Source organism: Ornithorhynchus anatinus, chromosome 16 (genome assembly GCF_004115215.2).
Source record: "Ornithorhynchus anatinus isolate Pmale09 chromosome 16, mOrnAna1.pri.v4, whole genome shotgun sequence".
Lineage (NCBI taxonomy): Eukaryota > Metazoa > Chordata > Mammalia > Monotremata > Ornithorhynchidae > Ornithorhynchus > Ornithorhynchus anatinus.
This window is the reverse complement of record NC_041743.1, coordinates 42,868,527-42,892,123: the sequence shown is the minus strand read 5'-3', so window position 1 is coordinate 42,892,123 and position 23,597 is coordinate 42,868,527. Positions and strand designations below refer to the sequence as shown.

General features: G+C 65.9%; 3 protein-coding genes and 1 long non-coding RNA gene across 9 annotated transcripts; 1 reads left to right on the top strand and 3 right to left on the bottom strand.

Moving 5' to 3' along the window:
- The first annotated feature begins 828 nt into the window (after window positions 1–828).
- On the top strand, window positions 829–5,709 carry GALE (UDP-galactose-4-epimerase). The gene is made up of 11 exons (XM_029080783.2): window positions 829–909; window positions 3,115–3,243; window positions 3,349–3,464; window positions 3,670–3,783; window positions 4,087–4,263; window positions 4,374–4,487; window positions 4,570–4,636; window positions 4,738–4,823; window positions 4,918–4,995; window positions 5,081–5,195; window positions 5,319–5,709. The coding sequence occupies exons 2-11, from the start codon at window positions 3,120–3,122 to the stop codon at window positions 5,375–5,377; spliced, it is 1,050 nt and encodes a 349-aa protein (XP_028936616.1). The 5' UTR covers window positions 829–909; window positions 3,115–3,119; the 3' UTR covers window positions 5,378–5,709.
- Window positions 5,710–7,010: 1,301 nt separating this feature from the next.
- LYPLA2 (lysophospholipase 2) lies at window positions 7,011–14,134 on the bottom strand. 6 transcript variants are annotated; one of them, XM_029080779.2, is made up of 10 exons: window positions 14,086–14,134; window positions 10,377–10,481; window positions 10,005–10,036; window positions 9,735–9,800; window positions 8,926–8,973; window positions 8,584–8,654; window positions 8,365–8,438; window positions 8,147–8,248; window positions 7,806–7,982; window positions 7,017–7,230 (listed from the first exon to the last, which is right to left on the bottom strand). In XM_029080779.2, the coding sequence occupies exons 2-10, from the start codon at window positions 10,452–10,454 to the stop codon at window positions 7,180–7,182; spliced, it is 699 nt and encodes a 232-aa protein (XP_028936612.1). In that variant the 5' UTR covers window positions 10,455–10,481; window positions 14,086–14,134; the 3' UTR covers window positions 7,017–7,179. The 6 variants fall into 6 exon arrangements, with proteins under 6 accessions (XP_039770264.1, XP_028936609.1, XP_028936610.1 ...); XM_029080776.2 differs by lacking the exon at window positions 14,086–14,134 and having other exon boundaries at window positions 7,014–7,230; window positions 7,806–7,940; XM_029080777.2 differs by lacking the exon at window positions 14,086–14,134 and having other exon boundaries at window positions 7,014–7,230; window positions 8,147–8,203.
- A 1,038-nt stretch (window positions 14,135–15,172) lies between these two features.
- On the bottom strand, window positions 15,173–16,052 carry LOC114817446. The gene is made up of 2 exons (XR_003765306.1): window positions 15,614–16,052; window positions 15,173–15,391 (listed from the first exon to the last, which is right to left on the bottom strand). It is a non-coding gene; the product is annotated as an uncharacterized LOC114817446 (long non-coding RNA).
- Window positions 16,053–16,515: 463 nt separating this feature from the next.
- PITHD1 (PITH domain containing 1) lies at window positions 16,516–21,161 on the bottom strand. Its single transcript, XM_029081337.2, has 6 exons — window positions 20,880–21,161; window positions 19,851–19,894; window positions 19,503–19,580; window positions 18,293–18,397; window positions 17,545–17,653; window positions 16,516–17,433 (listed from the first exon to the last, which is right to left on the bottom strand). The coding sequence occupies exons 1-6, from the start codon at window positions 21,102–21,104 to the stop codon at window positions 17,332–17,334; spliced, it is 663 nt and encodes a 220-aa protein (XP_028937170.1). The 5' UTR covers window positions 21,105–21,161; the 3' UTR covers window positions 16,516–17,331.
- Window positions 21,162–23,597: the final 2,436 nt, after the last annotated feature.

Genomic DNA, 23,597 nt, shown 5'->3' with positions numbered 1-23,597 from the left:
TTGTCAGCTGTGTGACTCTGGGCAAGTCACTTCACTTCTCTGTGCCTCAGTTCCTTCATCTGTAAAATGGGGATTCTCTAAGCCTCACGTGGGACAACCTGATGACCCTGTATCTCCCCCAGCGCTTAGAACAGTGCTCTGCACAGAGGAAGCGCTTGCCAAATACCAACATCATTATTATCCCAGCGCTTAGAACAGTGCTCTGCACATAGTAAGCGCTTACCAAATACCAACATTATTACCCCAGCGCTTAGAACAGTGCTCTGCACAGAGGAAGCGCTTACCAAATACCAACATTATTACCCCAGCGCTTAGAACAGGGCTCTGCACATAGTAAGCGCTTACCAAATACCAACATTATTACCCCAGCGCTTAGAACAGTGCTCTTCACGAAGTAAGCGCTTACCCAATACCAACATTATTATTATTATTACCCCAGCGCTTAGAACAGTGCTCTGCACATAGTAAGCGCTGAACAAATACCAACATCATCATTAATCCAGCGCGTAGAACAGCGCTTGGCACATAATAAGCGCTTAACAAATACCAACATCATCATTATTATTAACAAATACCATCATTATTATGATTAAGTCACAAAGGGTGCGGGCCGGCCCGTTCATCTCCTCTCAGACTCCCCCGCCCCTTCCCTGTCAGAAATAGTTTGCTCGGTTCCCCCCGCTCCACCGCAGAATGGTATCGCCTGGGGCGGCCGCGCTGAGAAGTTTGTCCCTCGCGCGGCGCCGTAGCCTGGCGGCCCAGGGACCCGTTGCCATGGGACCGGGGCATCCGGGCCGAGGGGGCGGGGCCCGGAGGGGGGCGGGGCTCGGCTCTTAAAGGGACAGGCCTCCCCCCCCCCCCCCCAGAAAAGCCACGAAGCCTAGGACGGACGGAGCCGCCGGGGACCAGGTAAGGGGGGACGGGGCACCGCGAGCAACACTGTGAGCAACACTGTGAGCAGCGGAAGGGGGCGGGGAAGGGAGGGTCAGAGGGTCCGCAGCCGTCAATCATCCCCCATCCTCCCCGTTAAGGGCTTTGTAGGTGCCAAGCACTGTACTAAACGCTGGGACGGCTACAGGGGAGTCGGGTTGGACGCAGCCCCACGTGGGGCTCACGCTCTCAATGCCCATTTTACAGACGAGGGAGCCGAGGCCCACGTGCCAAGCGCTCAGTACGGTGCACGGAGGAAGCGCTCAAGAAATGCCATCGAATGAATGAAGTGGCAGGCCCGAGGGCAGCCGGCCGACAAGTGGAGGGGTCGGGATTAGAACCCACCACCTCCGACGCCCCAGGCGGGGCTGTGACCGTTAGGCCTTGCTGCTTCCCAAGGGAGCTGGGCTGGGGGGTCCCCTTGGAAAGTCCAGCCCGGCCCGGGGGACCGGTCCTTCGTCCCTGCTCGGCCGTTTGTCAGCGGGGTGACTTTGGGCAAGTCACTTCACTTCTCTGGGCCTCGGTTCCCTCATCTGCAAAATGGGGATGAAGACCGGGAGCCCCAAGTGGGACGACCCGCTGACCCTGTCTCTTCCCCCAGCGCTTAGAACGGTGCTCTGCGCAGAGTAAGCGCTTCACAAATACCAACATTATTATTATTATTATTATTATTATTACCTTAAGCAAGTCCCTGTGAGCCCGCCGTGGGCAGGGCTGCTCCCTTTCTGTTGCCCAATTGCACTTCCCAGGCGCTTAGCCCGGTGCTCTGCACGCGGGAGGCGCTCAATAAATACCACCTAATGAATGAATGAATGAAACGGAGGGTTCCCGGGGGTCGGGGAGCCTTCCCGGGGTCACCGGGGGGCACGGGGCCGGCCAGAGAGACGACCGTCGGAGGGAAACCCGAGGGGACCCGACCACCGCCGCCCGCAGCCGGACGGACCCGGGCACAGAAAGGCTTGGGGGGTGGGGTGAACCGCCCCCAAAGGAGTCGAAGGGGTAGGACCGAAGCCCCCTTGGTTGGGAGCTGGCAGAGGACCGCCTGGAGGAGGTGGGGGGACGAGGGATGCACCTCAGCCGGTCGGAGGGGGGTGGGGATTATAATAATAATATTGGTATTCAAGCGCTTACTACGTGCAGAGCGCTGTTCCAGATACGGGGCCATCGGGTTGTCCCGCGTGAGGCTCACCGTTAATCCCCAACTGACAGATGAGGGAACTGAGGCACAGAGAAGTCTGGCCACTCAGTGCCCACGGTCCCCCAGCTGCCGAGTGGCGGAGCCGGGATCCGAACCCATGACCCCTGCCTCCCAAGCCCGGGCTCTTTCCACCGAGCCGTAGGTCTAAGGCGGGAAGGGAGGAGGAGAAGGCCACAGACGAGGCCCCCGCTTCCTCAAACTCTCCTCCTCCATTCAATCCCATTTCCCGAGGCCCGACGGCGTTCCCCGCACCGTACCGAGCACTGGGAGAGGACGCCGGACCAACGGACGGACACGCTCCTTGCCCGCAAGGAGCCGGCGGCCCAGCGCCCTCGGGTCGCGCGGTGCCGCGTGGAGCGGCCCGGGCCTCGGGGAGCCGGGAATGAAAGGCCTCAGTGTCTCCGGCTTCCCGCCCCCGGCCTCTCCCCGCCAATGCCAAGCGTCCGCCCGGGGCGGAGACGCCGGCAGCCTCGGGACGCCTCGGCCGTGGCGGCCGCCACGTCCCCGGCCCGCGGCTCCGCCCCCGGGGCCGGGGGCCCGGCTCCCTTCCCTGGACGGGGGCGGCCCGACGCACGGTTCGCCGGGGGGACCGCTGGACCTCCCCGCCGCCGCTCGCCTCCCGCCCGTCCCCCGTCCCCTGGGATGGCCGGGCGAACCCCTGGCCGTCGAGACCCCCCCCGCCCGGGAAAGCTCCTTGGCGAAAGGACCCCCCCCCCCGCCGCCACCCACCGCCCCGGTCGGGGTCCCCCGCCCCCGGGGACGGGGGGGACGGGTCAGCGCCGAGGGGTCGGCCGGGTGACGGGGCCGCCCGGCCCCCAGCCAGAAAGGGGACGGGGCGAAACCGGAGCCGTCCCGCCGCCCAGTCCCACGTCCTCGTCCCGCATCCGGGTCCGGGCCGCTTCCACGGCGGGCGGGGCCCCGGGGAGGGGCCGGGGGACGCCCCACGGGGCCCCGCCACCCGCCCAGACGCCCGGGTCCGTCCCCAGGGGAGATGGCGGAGGAGAAGGTGCTGGTGACGGGCGGAGCCGGCTACATCGGCAGCCACACGGTGCTGGAGCTGCTGGAGGCGGGCTACGTCCCCGTGGTCGTCGACAACTTCCACAACGCCATCCGGGGTGAGGGAGCCCCCCGGTGCCGTGGCGGCGGGACCCCCCCCCCCCTTCGGGGCACGGTGGGGCGGACGGGGGGTCGCTCACGGAGGCTTCGTCTTCCCCCTCCAGGGGCAGGGGGCGTCCCCGAGAGCCTGCGCCGCGTGGAGGAGGTCACGGGGAGGACGGTGGAGTTCGAGGAGGTGGACGTACTGGACGGCGCGGCCCTGCGGGGGCTCTTTGAGAAGGTAGGAGGGCCGGGGGGGACGACGGCCCCCGGGACCCCGGCGGGCCCAGTCGGCCCGCCACACCCCGAGCCCGGGGTGGGGAGGGTTGGGGGGTGAGGCCCGACCGGGGTCCTGACCCGGGGGAGGCCCGGGAGGGCGGGAGGGGACCGGAAAGCCAGCGGGGGGCCGGGAGCCCCCCCCGGACCTCGTCCCCCGCCCGCCGCAGCACGACTTCGCCGCCGTGATCCACTTCGCGGGCCTGAAGGCGGTGGGCGAGTCGGTGCAGAGACCCCTGGACTACTACAGAGTCAATCTCACCGGGACCATCCAGCTGCTGGAGGTGACGGAGGGGCCCGGGGAGGGGGCCGAGGTGGGGAGTGGCCGCCGTGGACGGACCGGGGGGGGGGGGGGGCGGCCCTCGGGAGGGAGCGGAGGAGAGCCCGGGAGGAAGAGGAAGGGGAGAGGGAGCGGGAGGAACAGAGCCCAGGCCCCGGCTCGACCCGCTCCGCCGGCCCCGGCCGGGCACGGCCGCCCGGAGGGCCGAGAGGAGGGGAGGGAGGCCGGACGGGAGCGGCTCCCTGGCCTCCCCGGGGTGACCCTCCGGCCCGACTCCGGCCCCGCTCCCCGGCCCCCCCCCCCCCAGACCATGCAGGCCCACGGGGTGCGGAAGCTGGTCTTCAGCAGCTCGGCCACGGTGTACGGGACCCCCCGCTACCTCCCGCTGGACGAGGGCCACCCCGTCGGGGGCTGCACCAACCCCTACGGCAAGTCCAAGTTCTTCATCGAGGAGATGGTCCGGGACCTGTGCCGGGCCGAGGAGGTGAGCGGGGGGGGCCGGGCCGGCCGGGGTGGGGGGAGGGTGCGGACGGGGGGCGACGAACCCCCCCCTCCCCCCCGGCTTCCTCGCCGAACGCCCTCCCCCCGCCCCAGGGCTGGAACGCCGTGCTGCTGCGCTACTTCAACCCCACCGGGGCCCACCCGTCGGGACGCCTCGGCGAGGACCCCCAGGGCGTCCCCAACAACCTGATGCCCTACGTGTCGCAGGTGTGGGGGCCGGGGGGGGCGGGACGGGGGGGGGGCGGGAAGGGGCGGCGGGGGGGCCCCCCTCACGCTCCCGCCCCCGCAGGTGGCCGTCGGCCGGCGGGAGGTCCTGAGCGTCTTCGGCGACGACTACGCCACGGAGGACGGGACAGGTGGGGCGGCCGGCCCCCTCCCCGGGCCGGGGGGGGAGGCGCGGGGGGCCGGGCGGGCGGCCCCCCCGAGGGTGACGCCCCCCTCCTCCCTCTCCCGCCAGGCGTCCGCGATTACATCCACGTGGTGGACCTGGCCAGAGGCCACATCGCCGCCCTGGGGAAGCTGAAGGAGAACTGTGGCTGCAAGGTGGGGGGCCGGGGCGGGGGCCGCGGGGACGGAGGCCGGGCGGCCCGGGGAGGGGCCGAGACTCAGCCCCGGCCCGGCCGGTCCGTCCCCGCAGGTCTATAACCTGGGCACGGGCACCGGCTACTCGGTGCTGCAGATGGTCGAGGCGATGGAGAGAGCTTCGGGGAAGACGGTGAGCCCTCCTCCCGACTGCCCCCCGGCCCGGGGGCCCCGGGCCCCCCCGCCCCCCCCCCCGCAGCCCGACTCCTCTCTTCCAGATCCCCTACAGGGTCGTGGCTCGGAGGGACGGCGACGTGGCCGTCTGCTACGCCGACCCCAAGCTGGCCGAGGAGGAGCTGGGCTGGAAGGCCGCCTTCGGCCTGGACGAGATGTGTGAGTGGCCGCTGCCTCCGTCTCCGGCCCGCGGGCGCGCGCCCCCCCCCCCCCCCCCGGCCTCTGCCCCAAGGCCGGGCAGGCTAGAGGCCGGGTGGCACCGACCCAGTTTCGGCCCCGCAGGTGAGGATCTGTGGCGTTGGCAGAAGAACAACCCTCACGGCTTCGGCGCCGCAGCCTGATCCGCCACGTCCGGGCCCGGGCCCCTCCTCCCGCTCCCCGGGGGCGGCCCGCCAGGAACGGGGTGGTGCGACCGTGTCTCCTTCCCCCTTGGCAGCCGGGGCCCCGCCGGGCAGCCCTGCCTCGGCGGCCTGTCGGGTCACCTGGCCGTCTCGGTTCGTCCCCTCCCGCCCTACCCCTCCCGCCATCCCCCCCTACCCCGACGCCGCGGGGGGAGCCCACCTACCTCATCTCGCCCCGGGGCGGGTCGGGCTCCCAAGCCCCCTGCCCCTCGCCCCGCCTGGGGCCGGGGTCCATCCCCTGCCCCTCGTGGGACCGACCCCAGGGGCCGGGGGAGCTCCCACAGCCCCCCCCCCCCCCCCCCCCCCCCCCCCCCCCCGACCCGAGCCCCCGGGGACCAAAGGACGGGAACGAGGCGTCCCCGGAGCGGGTGACGGGACACGGGGGGCCACGTTCAGAGGGCGGCTGGGTGACCCTGATAATTTATGATGCAGCGAACGCTTTCTACAGGGGTTGGCAATAAAGTTTCTTACGTCTTCTCCACGCCGGAACCCGCGCCCCGGTGCCGTGAGGGCTGGGGAGGGGGCGAGAAGGGAAGGGAAGGGAAGACAGAGCGGCCCCGGGGAGGCGGGGAAAGGTCTGCTTCCTTTATTCTCGAATCGGACTCCGGAACACGAAACGGAACGGAACAGCCGGACCGCACGGAGGGAAGACGAGAGAGCCCGAGCCCCCGGCCGGCCCCGTGGGGGGACGGCGGGGGTGGGTCCGGCGGGTCGTCTCCCCCCTTCCCCACCCCCTCGGGGGGAACGGTGGGCTAGAAACCATCCTGCTCCGGCCCCAGAAGAGCGGGCTTCACTCCGGCTTCCGCCTCCGGCCGGGGCCGGCGGCGAGCCCTCGGCCGGACGGGGGCGGGGAGGAGGTTGGGGGGGGGGGGGTCCCCTTGCCGGCAGGGGGTGGGAAGAGGCGAGCAGAGCGGCGGGCCCGGACCCCAGGCCCCTCCGCGGAGGAGGAGGAGGGGGCAGCAGCGAGAGGCCCGGTGACGCCGGGGGCCGCAGCGACGGGAGGCGAGACGCGGACGGACACATTCGCGGTCGTGAGGGGCCGGGCCCGGCCGATTGTAAAACTACGTAGAACGGAGAGGACGCGTGATTATCGTGACGGAGATGGGGGGCGGGGGGCTCCTGGGGCTAGGGGAGCGTGGGGGACGGAGACACGGGAGGGGAGAGAGGAGACGGAGGAGAGGGAGAGTCGACGGGGACGTGTGGTAGCGGGGCCCGGCGGCCACGGCCCGGGGAGGAGACGGCGGGGGCCTCCGCCGGCCGCCCTGCCGCCGGCCGCCCTGCCGCCGGGGCTGGACGTGGTGGCCGGGGAGGGGCGGGGGAGGGCAAGTGGCTCTGGGGGTCATGCAGCTTCCTGAGTGGACCGGCGGCCCCACCCCCGGCGTAACCCCGGCCGGCGCCGCCCCCTCCGACCGGCGGCCCCCGACCGGTAACGGACGGAAGGGAAACGGAGCCCCGGGGGGGCCGGGGAGGGAGGGGGGCGCGGCCGCCGCGGCCGGGGGACCGGCCCAACCCGGCCGCCGCGGCCCCCGCGGGCTCGGCCCGGAACCGGGGCCGGGGGGGGCGGAGGGACGGGAGGGAGGGGGGCGCGAGGCGTGGGACCTGACACCCCGCGGGCCGGGGGCGGGGGGGGCGGGGCGGAGGCCGGTCGCCACGGCTTCCGTCGGCGGACGGGTGAAGGGGCAGAGATCAGAGATGGCGACGACCTTCCCGGCCTCTCCCCGTTACAGTCTGGGGGGCTTCGGCTAGACCCGGGGCAGCAGCTTCTCGATGAACTCCTTCACGGCGGCCATCTCCTGCGGGACGGCGGGCACGGGGAGCCGGGGTGGGGACCGAGGCGGGAGGGGGGCCGGTTATGATGATGATAATTGTGGAACCTCTTAAGCGCTCACCGTGCTGAGCGCTGGGGTGGACACGAGCAAACTGGGCTGGGCCCGATCCCCGTCCCCCCTGGGGCTCACGGCCTCCATCTCCATTTTTACAGATGAGGGAACCGAGGTCCGGAGGAATAAAGCGACTCGCCCGGGGTCACGCGGACAAGTGGCGGAGCCCAAGGACCCGTGACCTTCTGACTCCCGGGCCCGGGCACTGGCCGCCACGCCGCTAGCTGAACTCCGGGCCGGGGGGGGTGCCCCGGGGGCCGGTTATCCGGGCTTCGAGGGCAGGAGACGGGACCCGTCATCCGGGCTCCCTCGAGACCGTGAGCTCGTTGTGGGCAGGGGCGATGGGGGTCTGTGGTATTCTCCCGAGCGCTGGGTACAGTGCCCCGCGCATACCGAGCACTCGGCAGACAGAGCCGACCGGACGTCGGGCTCCGAGGGGGGGGACTCTACGTGACGGGCCGTCGCCGCGGGGGTGGGCGGTCACTGACCTGGGGGCAGGAGCTGTGCATGACGCCCGGGAAGGTTTTGAACTGGACCCGGGAGGGGGTGACGACGGACTTGAGCTTCTCGGAGGTCAGGGCTCCGAAGCGCACGGGGATCATGGGGTCCAGCTCCCCGTGGCACTGCAGGATCGCGATGTCCCTGTTGACGCTGCCGTCGGCCGCCTGCAGCCGGACCCGCGGTCAGCGAGGGGCCCCCGCCCCGACCCCGGGCCGTTGGGGGACGGGGGGCGGGTCCGGGGGAGGGGGGGGACGGCCGGAGGCGGGGGGCCGGGGGGCCGCGGGCGGCACAGCGGGCGGCGCTTAAGAGATACCGTGACCATCCTTACCTGGGGGAAGGCGCGATGCAGGGGGAGCCAGCAGCTCAGTGCCACGATGCCGGCCAGCTGGTGCGGGCAGGTGAGAGCCGTGTACAGAGACAGCGCCCCGCCCTGCATCACACGCCCAAGACCAGGGGCTCCTCAGCGCCTCGCCCCCGCCTCCCTCCTCTCCCCAGCCCCCCCATCCGCTCGGGACCCCCCTCCCCGGCCCCCGTCACCCCGCTTACCTGCGAGAAGCCCCCCAGGATGATGCGGTTGGGGGGGATCCCGCTCTTGACCTCATGCTCGATGAGGGCTTTGACTGTGGGGGGGGAGAGAGGGAGCTGGGCCGAGGCGGGTGGGGGGGCGGCAGGGAGGGCTCGGGGGAGCGGGGACAGAGGGGAAGCGGCGGGGTGCGGGGGGGAGGGCGGGGGGGAAACCTGGGGACCGGCCCAGACCCAGCTTACTGTTCTCCGCCGCCTTCTTGATCCCCGCCTCATCCTCCGGGGAATCCGGACTCAGCCCCATCAGGTCGAACCTGCCCGGATCAGATCCCCCGCGGCGGGGCTCAGCCTCCCCTGGCACCCCCACACCTCGACGCCCGGACCCCCCCCCCCCACTTCCTTCTCAACCGGAAGCCCTCCGTGGGCCGGGAGCGTGGCTACCGGCTGTTACGCCGTACCCTCCCGAGCCCTCGGAACAGCGTTCCGCACCCGGCAAGCGCCCGGTAAATACCCGCAGAGCCCAGCTGTCCCCCCCCCGGGGCGGGAACGCGCCCCCCGCCCCCCCGTCTCCCCCGGGGCACTGACCAGGAGGGCATGACCATCTTCATGTTGAGGGTGACCGGGATGCGAGGTCTGGAGGGAGACGGCAGGAAGGTCAGGGGCCGGGGAGGGGCGGGCGGAGGTAACCGGAGCCAAACCGCCTGCCCAGCGCGGCCTAATCCCCCTCCCTCCCTGAAGGAGGAGGAGGAGGAGGAGGAGGAGCGCGGGGCCGCCAGGGAGCCCAGGTCGGGGCGGGACCGGGACCCCAGAGGCCTAGCCCATGTTTGCCGCGTTGCCCGGCGACGGGGCCGGGCCGGGCCGTCCCATCCCCGGGCCGGTGCCCGCGGCAGCTGCCGGCCGGTGAGTGACCCGGCTGGGGACGGAGGGGTCCGGGGGGTCCCGCCCGGGCAGCCTCGGGGCCGGGGCCGGGACAGAGAGGAGCGAGGGAGGGAGGGGGGGACGGAGCCCACCCGGCGGGGGCTAAGGCGGCTTCATCCTCAGCGGGCGGAGAGGAAGCGCGGGCGAGGGAGGGGAGGAGAGGGGAAAACTGGGGAGAGGAGGGGAGGGTCGGCGGCCTGCTGGGGGGAGGACTCCAACTCCCTCGGGGTGGACCCCGGCTCCGGCCTGGGATTCATCTCTCTCCCCCCGCCCTCGGCCACGGCTGCCCCACCCGGCCCCTACCTCGTCTCCCCTCTCCCCGCCGTCGTTCGCTCGCCGCCCCCAACCCTGCCGGCCTCGGCCCGGAGCCGTGGGCGCGGCCAGGCGGGCTGCCCGTCCCGCTCCCCGCGTCCCACGGGCCGGGGGACCCCCGGAACCGCCCCCCGCCCGTCTCCCCCGCCCCCTCGGGCACTCACGCGTGGGGGCAGATGTATTTGATGTAGGGCAGGCGGATGGAGGAGAGCGCGTCGGCCCAGCTGTGCCTGAGGGAGGGAGAGGAGCGGGGTGGGGCGGGGCCGGGTGGGCCAAGGCCTTCCCCAGCCCCCTCCGCGCCCCATCGTCCCCGGCTCCGCAGCGGGTGCCCGCCGGCCCACCCACCTGGCTGGGGTTGGGCCACAGCTCCCGCTGACGGCCGCCTACCCACCGGGCACCTCACTCCCCGCTCGCTCGCTCGCTCGCTCACTCACCCCGTGTCTCCGAGTCCGTGTAAGAAAATGACCTGTAGAGGGGGGTTACAGATTCAGGGGTGAACGGGCGGAGAATTCGGGCCGGGAGGAGGGCAGGGGACGGACGGACGGACGGGCGGCTGAGAGGCGGCGCTCGGGGCCGGGGCGGATCCCACGGTCGGGGGACGGAGATCCGGCTCTCCCCCTTCCCGACGCCCTCCGCTCCCGGCCTCCCGTCTCGACCGCCCGTTTTCCCCGAACTCCCCGACTCCGGCCGGGGCGGCGGCTCCGTCCCCAGGTGGACCCCGCGGGGGTTCGTGGGGAGGTCCTGGGCGGCCGGGGGCGGGGATCGGGGGAATCGCGGGCCCGGGCTCTCCCCCGGCCCCCTCTTACCGCTGCCGTCTCCCGCTCGGCTCCTGCGACAGTCACGGCGTCGGCGAGAAGGGGGACAGACATGTTGTTACCGCACATACACCGGGCGGGACGGCCGCGTCGCTCCTGACGGGGAAGAGTCGCAGGGGCTCGGCGCCGGGGCAGACCCCGTCCCCGCTGGGACGGGAGAGGCCCTCGGGGTGGACCGGCTCCCGTCCGCGCCCTCGCTCCTCCCGGTCGGCCGCTCGGTCGTATTTACCGAGCGCTCACCGTGCGCGGAGCGCTGTACTGAGCGCTTGGGAGAGGGCAACGGAACCATGAACGGGCGCATTCCTCGTCCACCCCACCCCTGGCTCGACTCTCGCCCAGCCGGCCAGTCGATCGTATTTATTGAGCGCTTACTGCGTGCGGGGCTTGGGAGAGGACAATCTTACAGTCGACACATTCCCTGCCCACCCCACCCGACCGGGTCGACTCTTGCCCAGTCAGCCAATCGTATTTACTGAGCGCTTACTGTGTGCGGAGCACTGTACTAAGCGCTGGGGAGAGGACGATGTAACAACGGGACGGCCCCGTGCCCCGTCCACCCCACCCCCAGCTCGACTCTTGCTCGACTCCGGTCCCCCCGGGGGCGCCGCCCGTCCGGTTCCCGGCGTCTCCTTGGGCCCAGCCGGGGGGTCAGGGCTCACCCTGGGGAGGGTAATAATAACGACGGCATGTGTTAAGCGCTTACTACGTGCAAAGCACCCTTCTAAGCGCTGGGAAGGATACAAGGTGCTCAGGTTGTCCCGCGTGGGGCTCACCGTCTTCATCCCCATTTTGCGGATGAGGTGACTGAGGCACAGAGAAGTGAAGCGACTGGCCCAAAGTCACCCAGCTGACAGGCGTCGGAGCCGGCATTTGAACCCATGACCTCTGACTCCCCGGCCCGGGCTCTTCCCACTGAGTCACGCTGCTTCTCCTCCTTCCCCTGCCCGGGGCCGGCCCCGCCACCCATAAATAACGCCCAGCCCGGTGACCACAGATGAACCGACAGGAACCCACGATCGTGAACTCCGGAGGTCATCACGGCAGAAGGGACAGGCCAAGAGGGCTCGGCCAGGGAGAACCAATAACAGCAATAATAATTACGGTATTTATTCAGCGCTCACTATGTGGCGGGCGCCGTTCTAAGCGCCGGGGGAGATACGAGATAATCGGGTCGGGCACAGGCCCTGTCCCGCACGGGGCTCACAGTCTTCATCCCTATTGGACAGACGAGGGAACTGAGGCCCAGAGAAGTGAAGTGACTTGCCCCAGGTCACCCAGCAGACGAGTGGCGGGGCCGGGATTAGAACCCACGTCCTCTGACTCCCAAGCCCGGACTCTATCCGCTAGGCCACGCTGCTTCTCTGGGAGCTGGGATGGCGGAGGCTTTGGCTGGGCCGGTGGCCGATCCCCGGTCACCCGATCCTCTGCTCCCCTCATTCATTTATTCAGTTGGATTTACTGAGCGCTTACTGAGTGCAGAGCACTGTACTAAGTGCTTGGGAAAGTACAATAAAACAATAAACCGTGACATTCCCTGCCCACAACGAGCTCACGGTTTAGAGGGGGGGGGCGACAGACAGCGCCAGTTCCACCCTCATCCCCCCAGGAGGACGCAAGGGCCTTCTCAGAGAAGCGGCGTGGCGCGGCGGAAAGAGCCAGGGCCGGGGAGTCGGAGGTCATGGGTTCTAATCCCGGCTCCGCCGCTTGTCAGCTGGGTGACTTGGGGCGAGTCGCTTCACTTCTCTGAGCCTCAGCTGCCTTCCCTGTAAAATGGGGATGAAGACCGTGAGCCCCACGTGGGACAACCTGATGACCCTGCATCCCCCCAGCGCTTAGAACAGTGCTGTGCACACGGTAAGCGTTTAACAAATGCCATTATTATGATTCTCCTATTCTTTTCCCGCATCCCGCCTCTTCACCCAAATCCTCCTTCCCCTCCGGCCCCCTCGAGGAGGAGGGGGAGGAGCTGCTTCCTCTTCCCAACTTCCCGAACAGCCCCGCCAGTGGTTCTGACGCCGAGGAGCCCAGCAGCCTCCTCCCCGCTCTTCCGCCCGCCCAAACGGGGACTGTGGATTTCCTGGCCGGCTTCCGCGGGCTCCGCGACGCCGTCTGCTGTGTGACCTGGGACGAGTCACTTTACCTCTCCGTGCCCCGTCACCTCGCCTTTCTTCAATCGACTTACGGTGTGCAGGGCGCTGTACGAAGCGCTTGAGATAGTACAGTTCGGCGACAAAGAGGGACGGTCCCTGCCCACGGTGGGCTCACAGTCTACAAGGGGGGAGGCAGCAAAACAGGTAAACATGCAAAACCTCACTCCTCCCCTAGACTCTAAGCCCACTGTGGGCAGGGACTGTCTCTCTTTATCGCTGCACTGTAATAATAATAACGTTGGTACTTGTTAAGCGCTCACTCTGGGCGGAGCACTGTTCTAAGCGCTGGGGGAGAGACGGGGTCATCAGGTTGGCCCACCTGAGGCTCCCGGGCTTGTCAGCTGTGTGACTGTGGGCAAGTCACTTAACTTTTCTGTGCCTCAGTTCCCTCATCTGTAAAATGGGGATGAAGACTGGGAGCCCCACGTGGGACAACCTGATTCCCCTGTGTTTACCCCAGCGCTTAGAACAGTGCTCTGCACATAGTAAGCGCTTAACAAATACCAACATTATTATTATTATTATCCCCATTTGACAGATGAGGTCACTGAGGCCAGAGAAGTGACTTGCCCACAGTCACCCGGCTGACAAGTGGCGGAGCCGGGATTCGAACCCATGACCTCCGCCTCCTAAGCCCGGGCTCTTGCCACTGAGCCACGCTGTCCTTTCCAAGCGTTTAGTCCAGTGCTCTGCACCCAGCAGACCCTCGATAAATCCCATCGAATGGAGGAATAAAATGGGGATGGGGGCCTTTGTCCCGCCCCATTGGCTGATATCGTCCCCGGCGCTCAGTACGGTGTCTGGCACGTAGTAAGCGCTCGGCGCATCCCCTCATCGTTGTCAGGGCCAGGCCGACCCCCTCCCCCCCCGCCCTCAGCCCCGAATGGGACAGCCCCTTTCCAACACCCCCCCGGGAAGGCCTCCAAATGGGACAGGCCATCACCCCCCCGGGGCTGCGGGCAATGGGACGGCCCAGCGGGTCCGTTCCCCCCTCCTGGGACTGGGGACAATGGGACGTCCCATCTGGTCCGTTCTCCCCCGGGGCTGCGGGCAATGGGACGGCCCATCGGGTCCCTCCTCCCCCCCGGGACTGGGGGGGGGGCAACGGGCCGTCCCATCTGGCCCGTTCTCCCCCTGGGGTTTGGGACAATGGGCCGTCCCATCTGGCCCCTTCTCCCCCCGGGGCTTGGGACAATGGGCCGTCCCACCTGGCCCGTTCTCCCCCCGGGACTTGGGCCAATGGGCCGTCCCAGCTGGTCCCTCCTCCCCCCGGGCTTTGGGACAATGGGCCGTCCCGTCTGGGCTCTCTACCGCTGAGACCGGGGTCAATGGGCCGTCCCAACCGCCCACGCCTCCCCCGGGGTTTCGGGGCATGGGCCGTCCCATCGGGTCTCTCCTCCCCCCGGGTTTGGGGCAGTGGGCCGGCCCATCCGGTCTCCTGTCTTCCCCCCGGGCGTGGGGGCCAATGGCCCATCCCAACCGTCGAGTCCTCCCCCGGGGCTGGGGGCAATGGGCTCCCGGCCGGGCTGACGGGCCCCCGGGCGACTCACCGCTTCGTCCGCCTCCGACACACGCTCCGTTCCCCCCCTCCCGCCCCCCGGCCCCGCCCCCGCCGGAACTTCCGGCGCAGGCCCGGGGAGCGCCGCTGGGGCGCTTCCGGAAGCGGGCTCGCGCGCCCACCGGAAGCCGGAAGTGCAGAGCCGGAAGTGGAACGTGGGGGCCGCCATCTTGGGGGCGGGGAGCCCGGCCTGCTAGGGCGCCTCTTCCGGCAACGCCCCTTCTAATAATAATCCTCGTATTTAAGCGCTTACTCTGTGCCCAACCCTGTTCTAAGCGCTGAGGAGGATGCAAGGTCATCCGGTTGTCCCACAGAGGGCTCACTGTCTTCATGCCCATTTTACAGACGAGGTCACCGAGGCCCAGGGAACGATGATGGCATTTAAGCGCTTACCGTGGGCCAAGCACTGGTCTAAGCGCTGGGGAGGATGCAAGGTGATCAGGTTGTCCCACGTAGGGCTCACAGTCTCCATGCCCATTTTACAGACGAGGCCACTGAGGCCCAGAGAAAGATGATGGCATTTGTTAAGCGCTTACTCTGTGCCAAGCGTTGGGGAGGATGCAAGGTGATCAGATTGTCCCACGTGGGACTCACAGTCTTCATGCCCGTTTTACAGACGAGGTCACTGAGGCCCAGAGAAAGATGATGGCATTTGTTAAGCTCTTACTCTGTACCAAGCACTGGTCTAAGCGCTGGGGAGGATGCAAGGTCATCAGGTTGTCCCACGTAGGGCTCACAGTCTCCATGCCCATTTTACAGATGACTAATGATAACAACAATGATGGCATTTATTAAGCACTTACTATGTGCCAAGCACTGTTCTAAGCGCTAGGGGAGATACAGGGCAATCAGGTTGTCCCACATGGGGCTCACAGTCTTCATCCCCATTTTACAGATGAAGGAACTGAGGCCCGGAGGAGTGAAGTGACTTGCCCCAAGGTCACTCAGCAGACAAGTGGCAGAGCCGGGATTAGAACTCACAGCCTCTGGCTCCCAAGTCCGGGCCCTTTCCACTGAACCACGCTGCTTCTCACCCCGGGGCTTGGTATAGTGCCTGGCACACAATAAAAGCGTAGATACCATTTTTAAAAAATTTTTAAATGACCATCAGCTCCCGGTTCACCCCCAGGTTGCCTCTGGGGCCCGGCCCGGGTTGCGACCACATCAGAGAGGGCAAGAGGCCGGTAGGATGGGATCGTCGCAGCAGTACTCGAGGGCAGAGGGCAGAGTTCGGCCAGTCGCGTTTCCTCCGAGGGGCCCCGGCTCTCCTCTCCGCCTACCTCGCACTTCCTTTGGATCTGCAAGAATGGGGCTTCACCTGCCTAACCCAAGTCACCCTCGTCCCCCGGGGCCGAAAGGAGGGTCCGCCTGGGGTCAAGAGCCAGAGGAGGTTCTTTGCAAAGCCCCAGCGGAAACCAGGACACCTTCCACCCCCCCCCCCCCCCCCCCCCCCGGAGCTCCCGTCGGCCCGGTCCGACGCAGCCGGGCTGACCTTTGGGAACGCCCACGCTCCCACCCACCTCGTGAGTCACGGTGGCGCTGCTTTTCATCGTGAGGCGGAGAAGCCAACGAGCTGGGAAAGGGAGGCCTTCGTGGTTAAAGAGGCGGCACTTAAAGGAAGGCGATGATGCGGTCCTAATGACCGGTCCGGGGGACACTTCCCCGTCTTCTCCCGGCTACGTGGCTGACGCGCTTCAAGGGGAGAAGCGTGTGGCCGATCACGGGTGGGGGGTGGGAAAAGCCGGGCTCGGCGAGACCCTTCCTGGGGGAACTCGGACGCCCCTCCGCCCCCCGGGCCTCCCGGAATGCAGCCCCCGGCCCCGAGACCCTAAGCAGACTCCTTAAGGGCAGAGATCAGATTTAACCACGGTACCCTCCCACATCCCCCTCAGGGTCACACCGGGGGAGTTTCCAGTCCTCTACCGGACTCGGCTACGGGAGGGAGAGTCAAGCAGAGGCCTGTCCATTCCTAGCTTGGCCAGTGGAAGGCCATCGGCTACGAGTCAAAACTCACCCGTGCTGGGCAGCGGCGGCACGGGAGAGAGGCGAGGGTGGAGACTCGAGTTTACCAGGCGGAAGGAGCCGGCGACGGTGAAACGCTTCCGGATTTTTACCGAGAAAACCCTGCGGATCCACTACCGGAACGACCGTAGATGGAGAGCGGGATGCTCCGGGAGAGATGTGTCCGGGGTGTCGCTACGGGTCGGAAACGACTCGACGGCGAAAGACAAGACCCTCCCGCATAAAGCTCCCGGCCCACAGCAGGTGCTCAAATACCAGTGACTTTCTCCGAACCGGGAAAAGCCTTTCGAGTGGACGTAAGAGGCCGGGCGGCCGCGGACACCTCCGGTCCCCCGGGCGGCTCCCCGCGGCCGGCCGCGCCGGATCCCACCTGCCCGAGAAAATCATTCTGGAACCCGGGCCCGAAGTCCGGCACAGATTTATTAGGAGGCGATGGGACGCGGTGACTCGGAAGGAAGCCTGGCGCGGGAAGTTCCAAGTTCAGGGCCGGGAGCCGGACCGCGGGAGTCCCCTGCCCTCTGGCCCGTCTCCCACCCACAGGCGTCTCTTGCTTTCAGAGATCCCCCAACTCGCCGCCGCCCGCACCCGAGGGGACCCCTCCCGCCTGGACGGACCCCTCGCTCTCGCCCCAGACCGGAGGGATGCCGGGGAGGGGGTGAAGAGGCCCAGAGTCAGAAGGGGCATCGCGCTTGCCTTCTGAGCCTCTGGTCACCCCCAGGAGTCCTGGTTCTCTGGGACACTAGCCACCCTGTGATGGGCCCAGAAAAGGTGATGAGGCAGGGGGGGACTGTCCAAGCTGAAGTCCAGGTGACTGACGGCAGTCGGCGCCATCTTGAAAAGGCAAAAAACTCACCCACCCCCCTGCGACCCGTCAGCTAGAACACCAACATGAAAAACACCAAGGAGCCCCAAAGCAACAAGACACAGCTCACAAAGCACATGTTCACTGGGGCCTCCGGCTTCCTGGGGTCCGGTAGGCCCAAGGACCGAGGTCCACCAGGCTCTAAGGTCCAGGCGTTGTCCTTGACCCCCGTGGCCCCCTGCCCAAAGTCTAGACCCACCGCATCCAGGCTCCGGGAGCGAGGCCCAAGACGTAAATGTCTTCCGGAGGTCCGGGAGCCCCCTCCCTTCCTCCACCTTGTCCTTCCTCCCCAAGCGGCCGCCCCTCTCGCGTGGTCACCGACGCCGGCAGCCCCGCGGGCTTCCTGGGCTGCCTTTAGGAGATGAAGTGGGTCTGAGGGGTGACCTGCTGGATCTTGTGGTCGGCCGGGTTGGCCGCTGCTTCGTAGTTGCAGATGGTCACTCCGTGCTGACGAATCTGGGGGACAAAGTACCGAACCTCAGTAGCCCCCCGGCCGCCCAGTCGCAGTCCGGACACCCGGGCTCCGGACCTGGAGACGAGCCGGAGCCTCCCGCCCTGCCCCCTCACCTCGGTCCATTCGCCCCTCAGGCCGACGTACAAGATTTTCGTCGTTTCGGCTCCAAAGTTTTTCGCGATGTGAATAGAGAGATGGTGGACGTTGGAGAAACGAGAAATCCTGGAGAAGGGAAGGAGGGAAAAGAGGCAGGGGTTAGTGCTCGGGGGCCGCTCCCCTCCGCAAATCCCACTAGGACTCGGGTCTGACCTCCCGGCGAAGCTGGATCCGAACGACTGAAAAAGCTCACGTTGCCGACAAGGCCCCATCGGCTTCTTAAAAGGAAGCCGGTGGGTCTTTCTCCTCCTCTGTCACGGGCGACAACTCAGCCCCGATGAGAGGAGAGGAAGCCTGCCCCTCCCTGCTTCTGTACCCCGGGTCACCGTCCTCCGGGGAGCAACCCCGCTCGGCCTGACAGGCGACTGGAATCAGGCCGCCCATCCCATCCAAGGACCTAGTGTATAAAAAACCGGGTCCGGGAGCCAGAGGGCTTGGATTCGAATCGCAGCTCCGCCGCTGGCCTGCTGGGTGACCCGGGGCAAGTCGCCTAACTTCCCCGCGTCAGTTTCCGCAACCGCAGACCGGGGATTCGATCCCTGCCCTCCCTAAGGGGACGGTATCTGGCCCGATTAACTTCTCTCTCTCCTAGCGCTTAGAACAGCGCTCGACACACCGGTCCTCGGTGGCCAACGGAGGGAGAAGCGAGTGCCCCGTCCCCCGGGGGACCCCGCGGGCGAGGAGAGGGCCGGTCCCCCTGCTTACTTTGTAGCGTATTCCAGCTCGCCAGTGGGATCCCGGTTCAGGCTGAACGTCTGGTCGGGTTCTCGCTCCGTGTCGCCGAAGGACATCTGCGGGATGTTCTTGAACCTGGAAAGAAGGACGGGCGGCTTTCCGGGGGTCGGCCGGCCCGCGTCCTCCCTTCGCCCTCAGCCCTTCTGACAGGGAACCGGGCCGGGAAGCCATTTCGTCGGCCCCACACTGACCAGCGAGGGCGGGAGGGTCTCTGGGGCTTGGGATGGGGTGAAAGACGACAACGGAAAGGACGTGCGCGAGTCGGGACCGGGCCACGACCGGGCGGGGCGAGGAGAATGAGAAGAACTTGTCGGCCGTGTGACCGTCGGCAAGTCGCTTAACTTCTCCGGGCCTCGGTCTCCTCGTCTGTAAAATGGGGATTCGATACCTCTTCTTCCTGCTCGACTGCGGAGACCACGTGGGACGAGAACTATCCTGTTTTATCTACCTGGCGTGGGGCTCAGTACAGTGCTTGGCACAAAGTAAATATTTACTAAACACCACAATTATTATCTTGAGGGCAAAGTGAAGCCGACAGACCCGCGGTCCCCTCTGGTAGCCACCTCACTTAGACTGTGAGCCCCACGAGGTCAGAGACTGTACCAGGCCGATTATCTTGTAACTACCCCAGCGCTTTTCGGAATACTCGGCACCGAGTCAGTCCCTCAATACCACAATCACTGTTTCCTTGGTGTCACTCCCGGGGTCAACCGACGGTATTTACCGAGCGCCTACTGGGTGCAGAGCGCTGTACTGAGCGCTTGCGAGACCGCGATAATAATAATAATGTTGGTATCTGTTAAGCGCTTACTATGTGCCGAGCACTGTTCTAAGCGCTGGGGTAGACACAGGGGAATCAGGTTGTCCCACGTGGGGCTCACGGTCTCAATCCCCATTTGACAGATGAGGTGACCGAGGCACAGAGAAGTTAAGCGACTTGCCCAAAGTCACCCAGCTGACAGGTGGCCGAGCCGGGATTCGAACCCACGAACTCCGACTCCAAAGCCCGTGCTCGTTCCACTGAGCCACGCTGCTTCTCTAATACAACCGCTCCGTTCCCTGCCCACGGTGAGCTTCTGGTGGAGAGGATTCTCCAGACTCCGTTTCTCTCCCGACCGGAATCACAGTTCTCGGGCCCCACCCGGGTCGGGGCCGGCCGCCAGCCCCCGGCGCCACTCACAGCCTCATCTCGGCGGGGTGGGAGTCGTCGTCCTCTCCCATCACGATGATCCCTTTGAGCTTGACGTTACCCGTGAACCTGCCGCAGGGTGTGGGGTCAGCGAGGAAACGCCACACACACACAAACCCCCCCCCCCCCCCCGCACCCCCGAGGGTTTTGCAGGCACCGTCCAAACCATTCCGACCCACACCGGGGTCAGCAGGGACTCCCCCCAAACCACCCCTCCACGGACCGACGGACGGACACGCAACCGTCCCTCTCCCGGCGAAGGCGGAGCCGGGGTCCACGAGCCCCCCGGGCAGGTGGACGGACGAGGACGAGCCGGACGTCTCCTGGGCGGCCGCTTACGGGATATTGAAGAGGAGCTCTTCGTCGTCGTCGCTTTCGACGAACTGGGGAAAGAGAACCCACGGGGGGGGGGGGGGCTCAACCCCCGGCCCCCCGACTCCCTTCCTACCCACGGAGACTCCCTTCCTTTGCCCGGGCTGGGCGTTTCGGAGCTGGGGTTTGGGGGGTGGAGGCGGGGACCCTCAAAGATAGATAAGCAGGCTCTGGCCCGGCCCAAGGGAGCGCCGCTGGCGAGAGATTAGAACCCAGGGCCGCCCTCGCCGGCCGAGGATGCGGCAGGGGCGGGTTATCTGCAGGTTGTTGCACGCAGAGGGACAGAACGCGGGGCGCCGACCCCACCTTCCTCCCCCTCTTGCTGAGTCCGGGGAAAGCGATCCATCGATCGCCTTTACTGAGCGCTTACTGCGTTCGGGGCACTGTACTAAACGCTTGAGCAAGGACAATAAAACCGAGCCGGTAGTCGGGAATCCCCAAACCCCGAGGGGGGGAGAGGGGGCCTGTCCTGTTCGAATCCCTTCTCCTCAACACGGGGGGAGGATTGAGGGGCGCGGAGGGGGAGGAGGGGGGCAGGGAGGAAAGAGGACATGGGGACCAGGGGATTGGGGGAGAGGGGACTTGGAGGAGGGAGGACATGGGGGAGAGGGGACTTGGGGGAGAGGGGATTTGGGGGAGAGGAAGGACAAGTGGGGGGACATGGGGGAGGGAGGACAAGGGGGAGAGGGGACTTGGAGGAGGGGGGGGACTTGGGGGAGAGGGATATGGGGGAGAGGGGACTTGGGAGACAGAGGACTTGGGGGAGAGGAGACTTGGGGGAGAGGGGGCTTGGGGAAGAGGGGGCTTAGGGGGAGGACGTGGGGGAGAGGGGACATAGAGGAGGGAGGACAAGGGGGGGAGGGGACATGGGGGACAGGGGGCTTGGGGGAGAGGGGGCTTGGGGGAGGGAGGACGGGGGGGAGGGGACTTGGGGGAGAGGGGACTTGGGGGAGAGGGGCCACGGGGGAGAGGGAGGGGCGGGTCCCGGGGCGGGACCTTGCTGCGGTCGTGTCGCTGGTCCCAGGGCTTGAAGACGAGTCTGCCGGTGTGGAGGCGGCTCTCGTTGAGGCAGTGCAGGCGCTCCAGGTCGATGCGCAGGTACAGCCCGTAGGCCAAGCCCCGCTCCGCCGGGGGCTCCTCGTGCTCCGCCGCGCACCGGCAGCCCCCGCCGGGTCCGGGTCCGTGTCCGTGTCCGTGCCCGCGCCCCCGCCCGCACGACATCCTCGCCCCCACGGACGCACAGACGGACGGACGGACGCACGCCCTCGCCGCGGATCCAAGGCCGGCCGACAAGCGACCCCGCGCAGCCGCAAACCGCCCCGCCCTCCACCGCGCCGTCGTAAAACGCCGGCTGTTCTCGCTCTCTCCCTCCCCCCCCCCCGCCTCCGCCCCCGCGGCGCATGCGCGGCGCCTCCCGCCTCGGCCTGAGGAGGAGCCGGGCGGCCATGGCGGCCTGAGGGAACGACCTGAGGGAAAGGGGGTGGACGCGGTGCCGCACTGGGGGGGGGGGGGGGGGGGTCAGAGGTCGTGGGTTCGAATCCCTTGTCAGCTGTGTCACTGTGGGCGAGTCACTTCACTGCTCTGGGCCTCAGTCGCCTCAGCTGTAAAATGGGGCTGCAGACTGGGAGCCTCACGTGACAACCTGATGACCCTGTCTCTCCCCCCCGCCCCCAGCGCTTAGAACAGTGCTCCGCACATAGTCAGCGCTTCACAAATACCAACATTATTATTAGGTCACTTAATTTCTCAGGGCCTCAGTGACCTCATCTGTCAAATGGGGACGAAGACTGGGAGCCCCACGTGGGACCACCTGATCACCTTCTATCTACCCCAGCGCTTAGAACACCGCTTGGCACATAGTAAGGGCTTAAATACCTACCTCATCAATATTATTTTTTATTATTATCATTTTTAATCCTGGCTCCTCCACCTAGCTGCCTTAGGCAAGTCACTCTGAGCCCGTCATGGGCAGGGATGGTCTCCCAAGTGCTGAATTGTACTTCCCAAACGCTTAGTACAGCGCCCTGCACACAGGGAGCGCTCAGGAAATACGATTGAAGGAATGTAAAATGGGGATTGAGATTGGAAGCCCCACGTGGGACTGTGTCCAACCCGATGAGCTTGGATCTACCCCACTTGGTAGAGTGCCTGGCACGTAGTAATCCCTTCAGCGGGCAGCAAGAACATAATAGCATATATTATGTTATGTTATTATATATTATGTTATAATATTAATGTTACTATAGAGTATACAGATGGGCAGAAGCACCAAAGATAGGCTAAATTCGGATTTTTTTCAGAATTCTTCCTCCCTCTCCCTCCTCAAAAGTCTTCTTGAAGCTTGAAAGATCCTGTCCATCACCCAGACGCTTAATAAAGTGCATTTTGCTCAGGATACACTCAGCAAATACTACTTAAATGTCGGCCTCGCTCATTAAAGTTATAAGCCCCCCGTGGGCCGGAAGATTTGACTGTGTTATTTAGATTAATACCTGTCTCCCCCTCACTGGGAATGTATGTGTTGTGTTGACACACTGTGCCCTCCCAAGCGCTTAGTACAGTGCTCTGCACACAGGAAGCCCTCAGTAGATGCGACTGACTGCTGTCGTGTTTTCCCAGGGCCTGGCTGTGGGTTCTCAGGAGATAGCATAACCGTTAATGTTATTTTCTCTTGCAGTTTTGCCAGGTTTCAAACACCCTCTTTCCACAGACGCGGGTAAGATGCCGGATTTGAGCTGTCGGGTGAGTTTGCATACACGTATCACTCCTACTGTTTCCTTGTTTAGACGCTTACTACTGGTCTGAGGGAGGAAAGGACTTTCCCCGTGGCTTCTGACGGGTTCTGTGAAGCGCGCTGACTTTACGAGCCATTTTCCCAGAAGATCTGGGCCCCGGTGGCTGCCTTTCAAGTCCATGATGAGCCACAGGGGCCAGCGGCCCGTCTTAAAAAGCTCGTTAAGGAAGGTCTCATCTCATAAGGGCATTACCACGCCATGTTTCTCCCTCCTCAGTGACTCTCACAGACCATTTCCAACCCGGGAGCGGAGATGTTTTCGAACGAGAGTGGGTTTGCAGACCAAAGGGAACCTGGAAACCCAGACGGAGGGTGAGAGGGTCATCCGACATCACCCAGTCCAACACAGAATTCATCCCGAATGCTATGATCATCATAGTATTTGCTTAGTGCTCACTGTGAGTCAAGTGCTGTTCTAAACGCTTTCTTCTTCTCCCGCTCCCATCTGCGTCACCCTGACTTGCTCCATTTATTCACTTCCCCCCACTCCCCACACATCTATGTGATTTTATTTATTTCTATTAATGTCCGTCTCCCCCTCTAGCGTGGAAGCTCATTTGGGGCAGGGAATGGGTCTTTTAGATTGTCATACCGTACGCTCACTTAGTAGAGTTTTCTCTGCACATACTAAGCACTAGATAACTACGATTGACCGGCTTAGATACGAGTTTATCAGGTTGGACACATTCCCTGTCCCATATGGTGCTCACTGTTAAGTAGGAGGGGACATTTAATCCCCATTTTCCAGTTGAAGAAACTGAGGCACAGAGTTGTTAAATGACAGCAACCCCCGGCCGAGCTGGGATTAGAACCCAGATCCTCCCAGGCTTGCACTTTTTCTACCAGGCCATGCTCCTTCCCGTAGTCCCTTGGGGTGGCCTAGAAAACGAACACATGTATGTATGGCTGTGTCCAGCCTG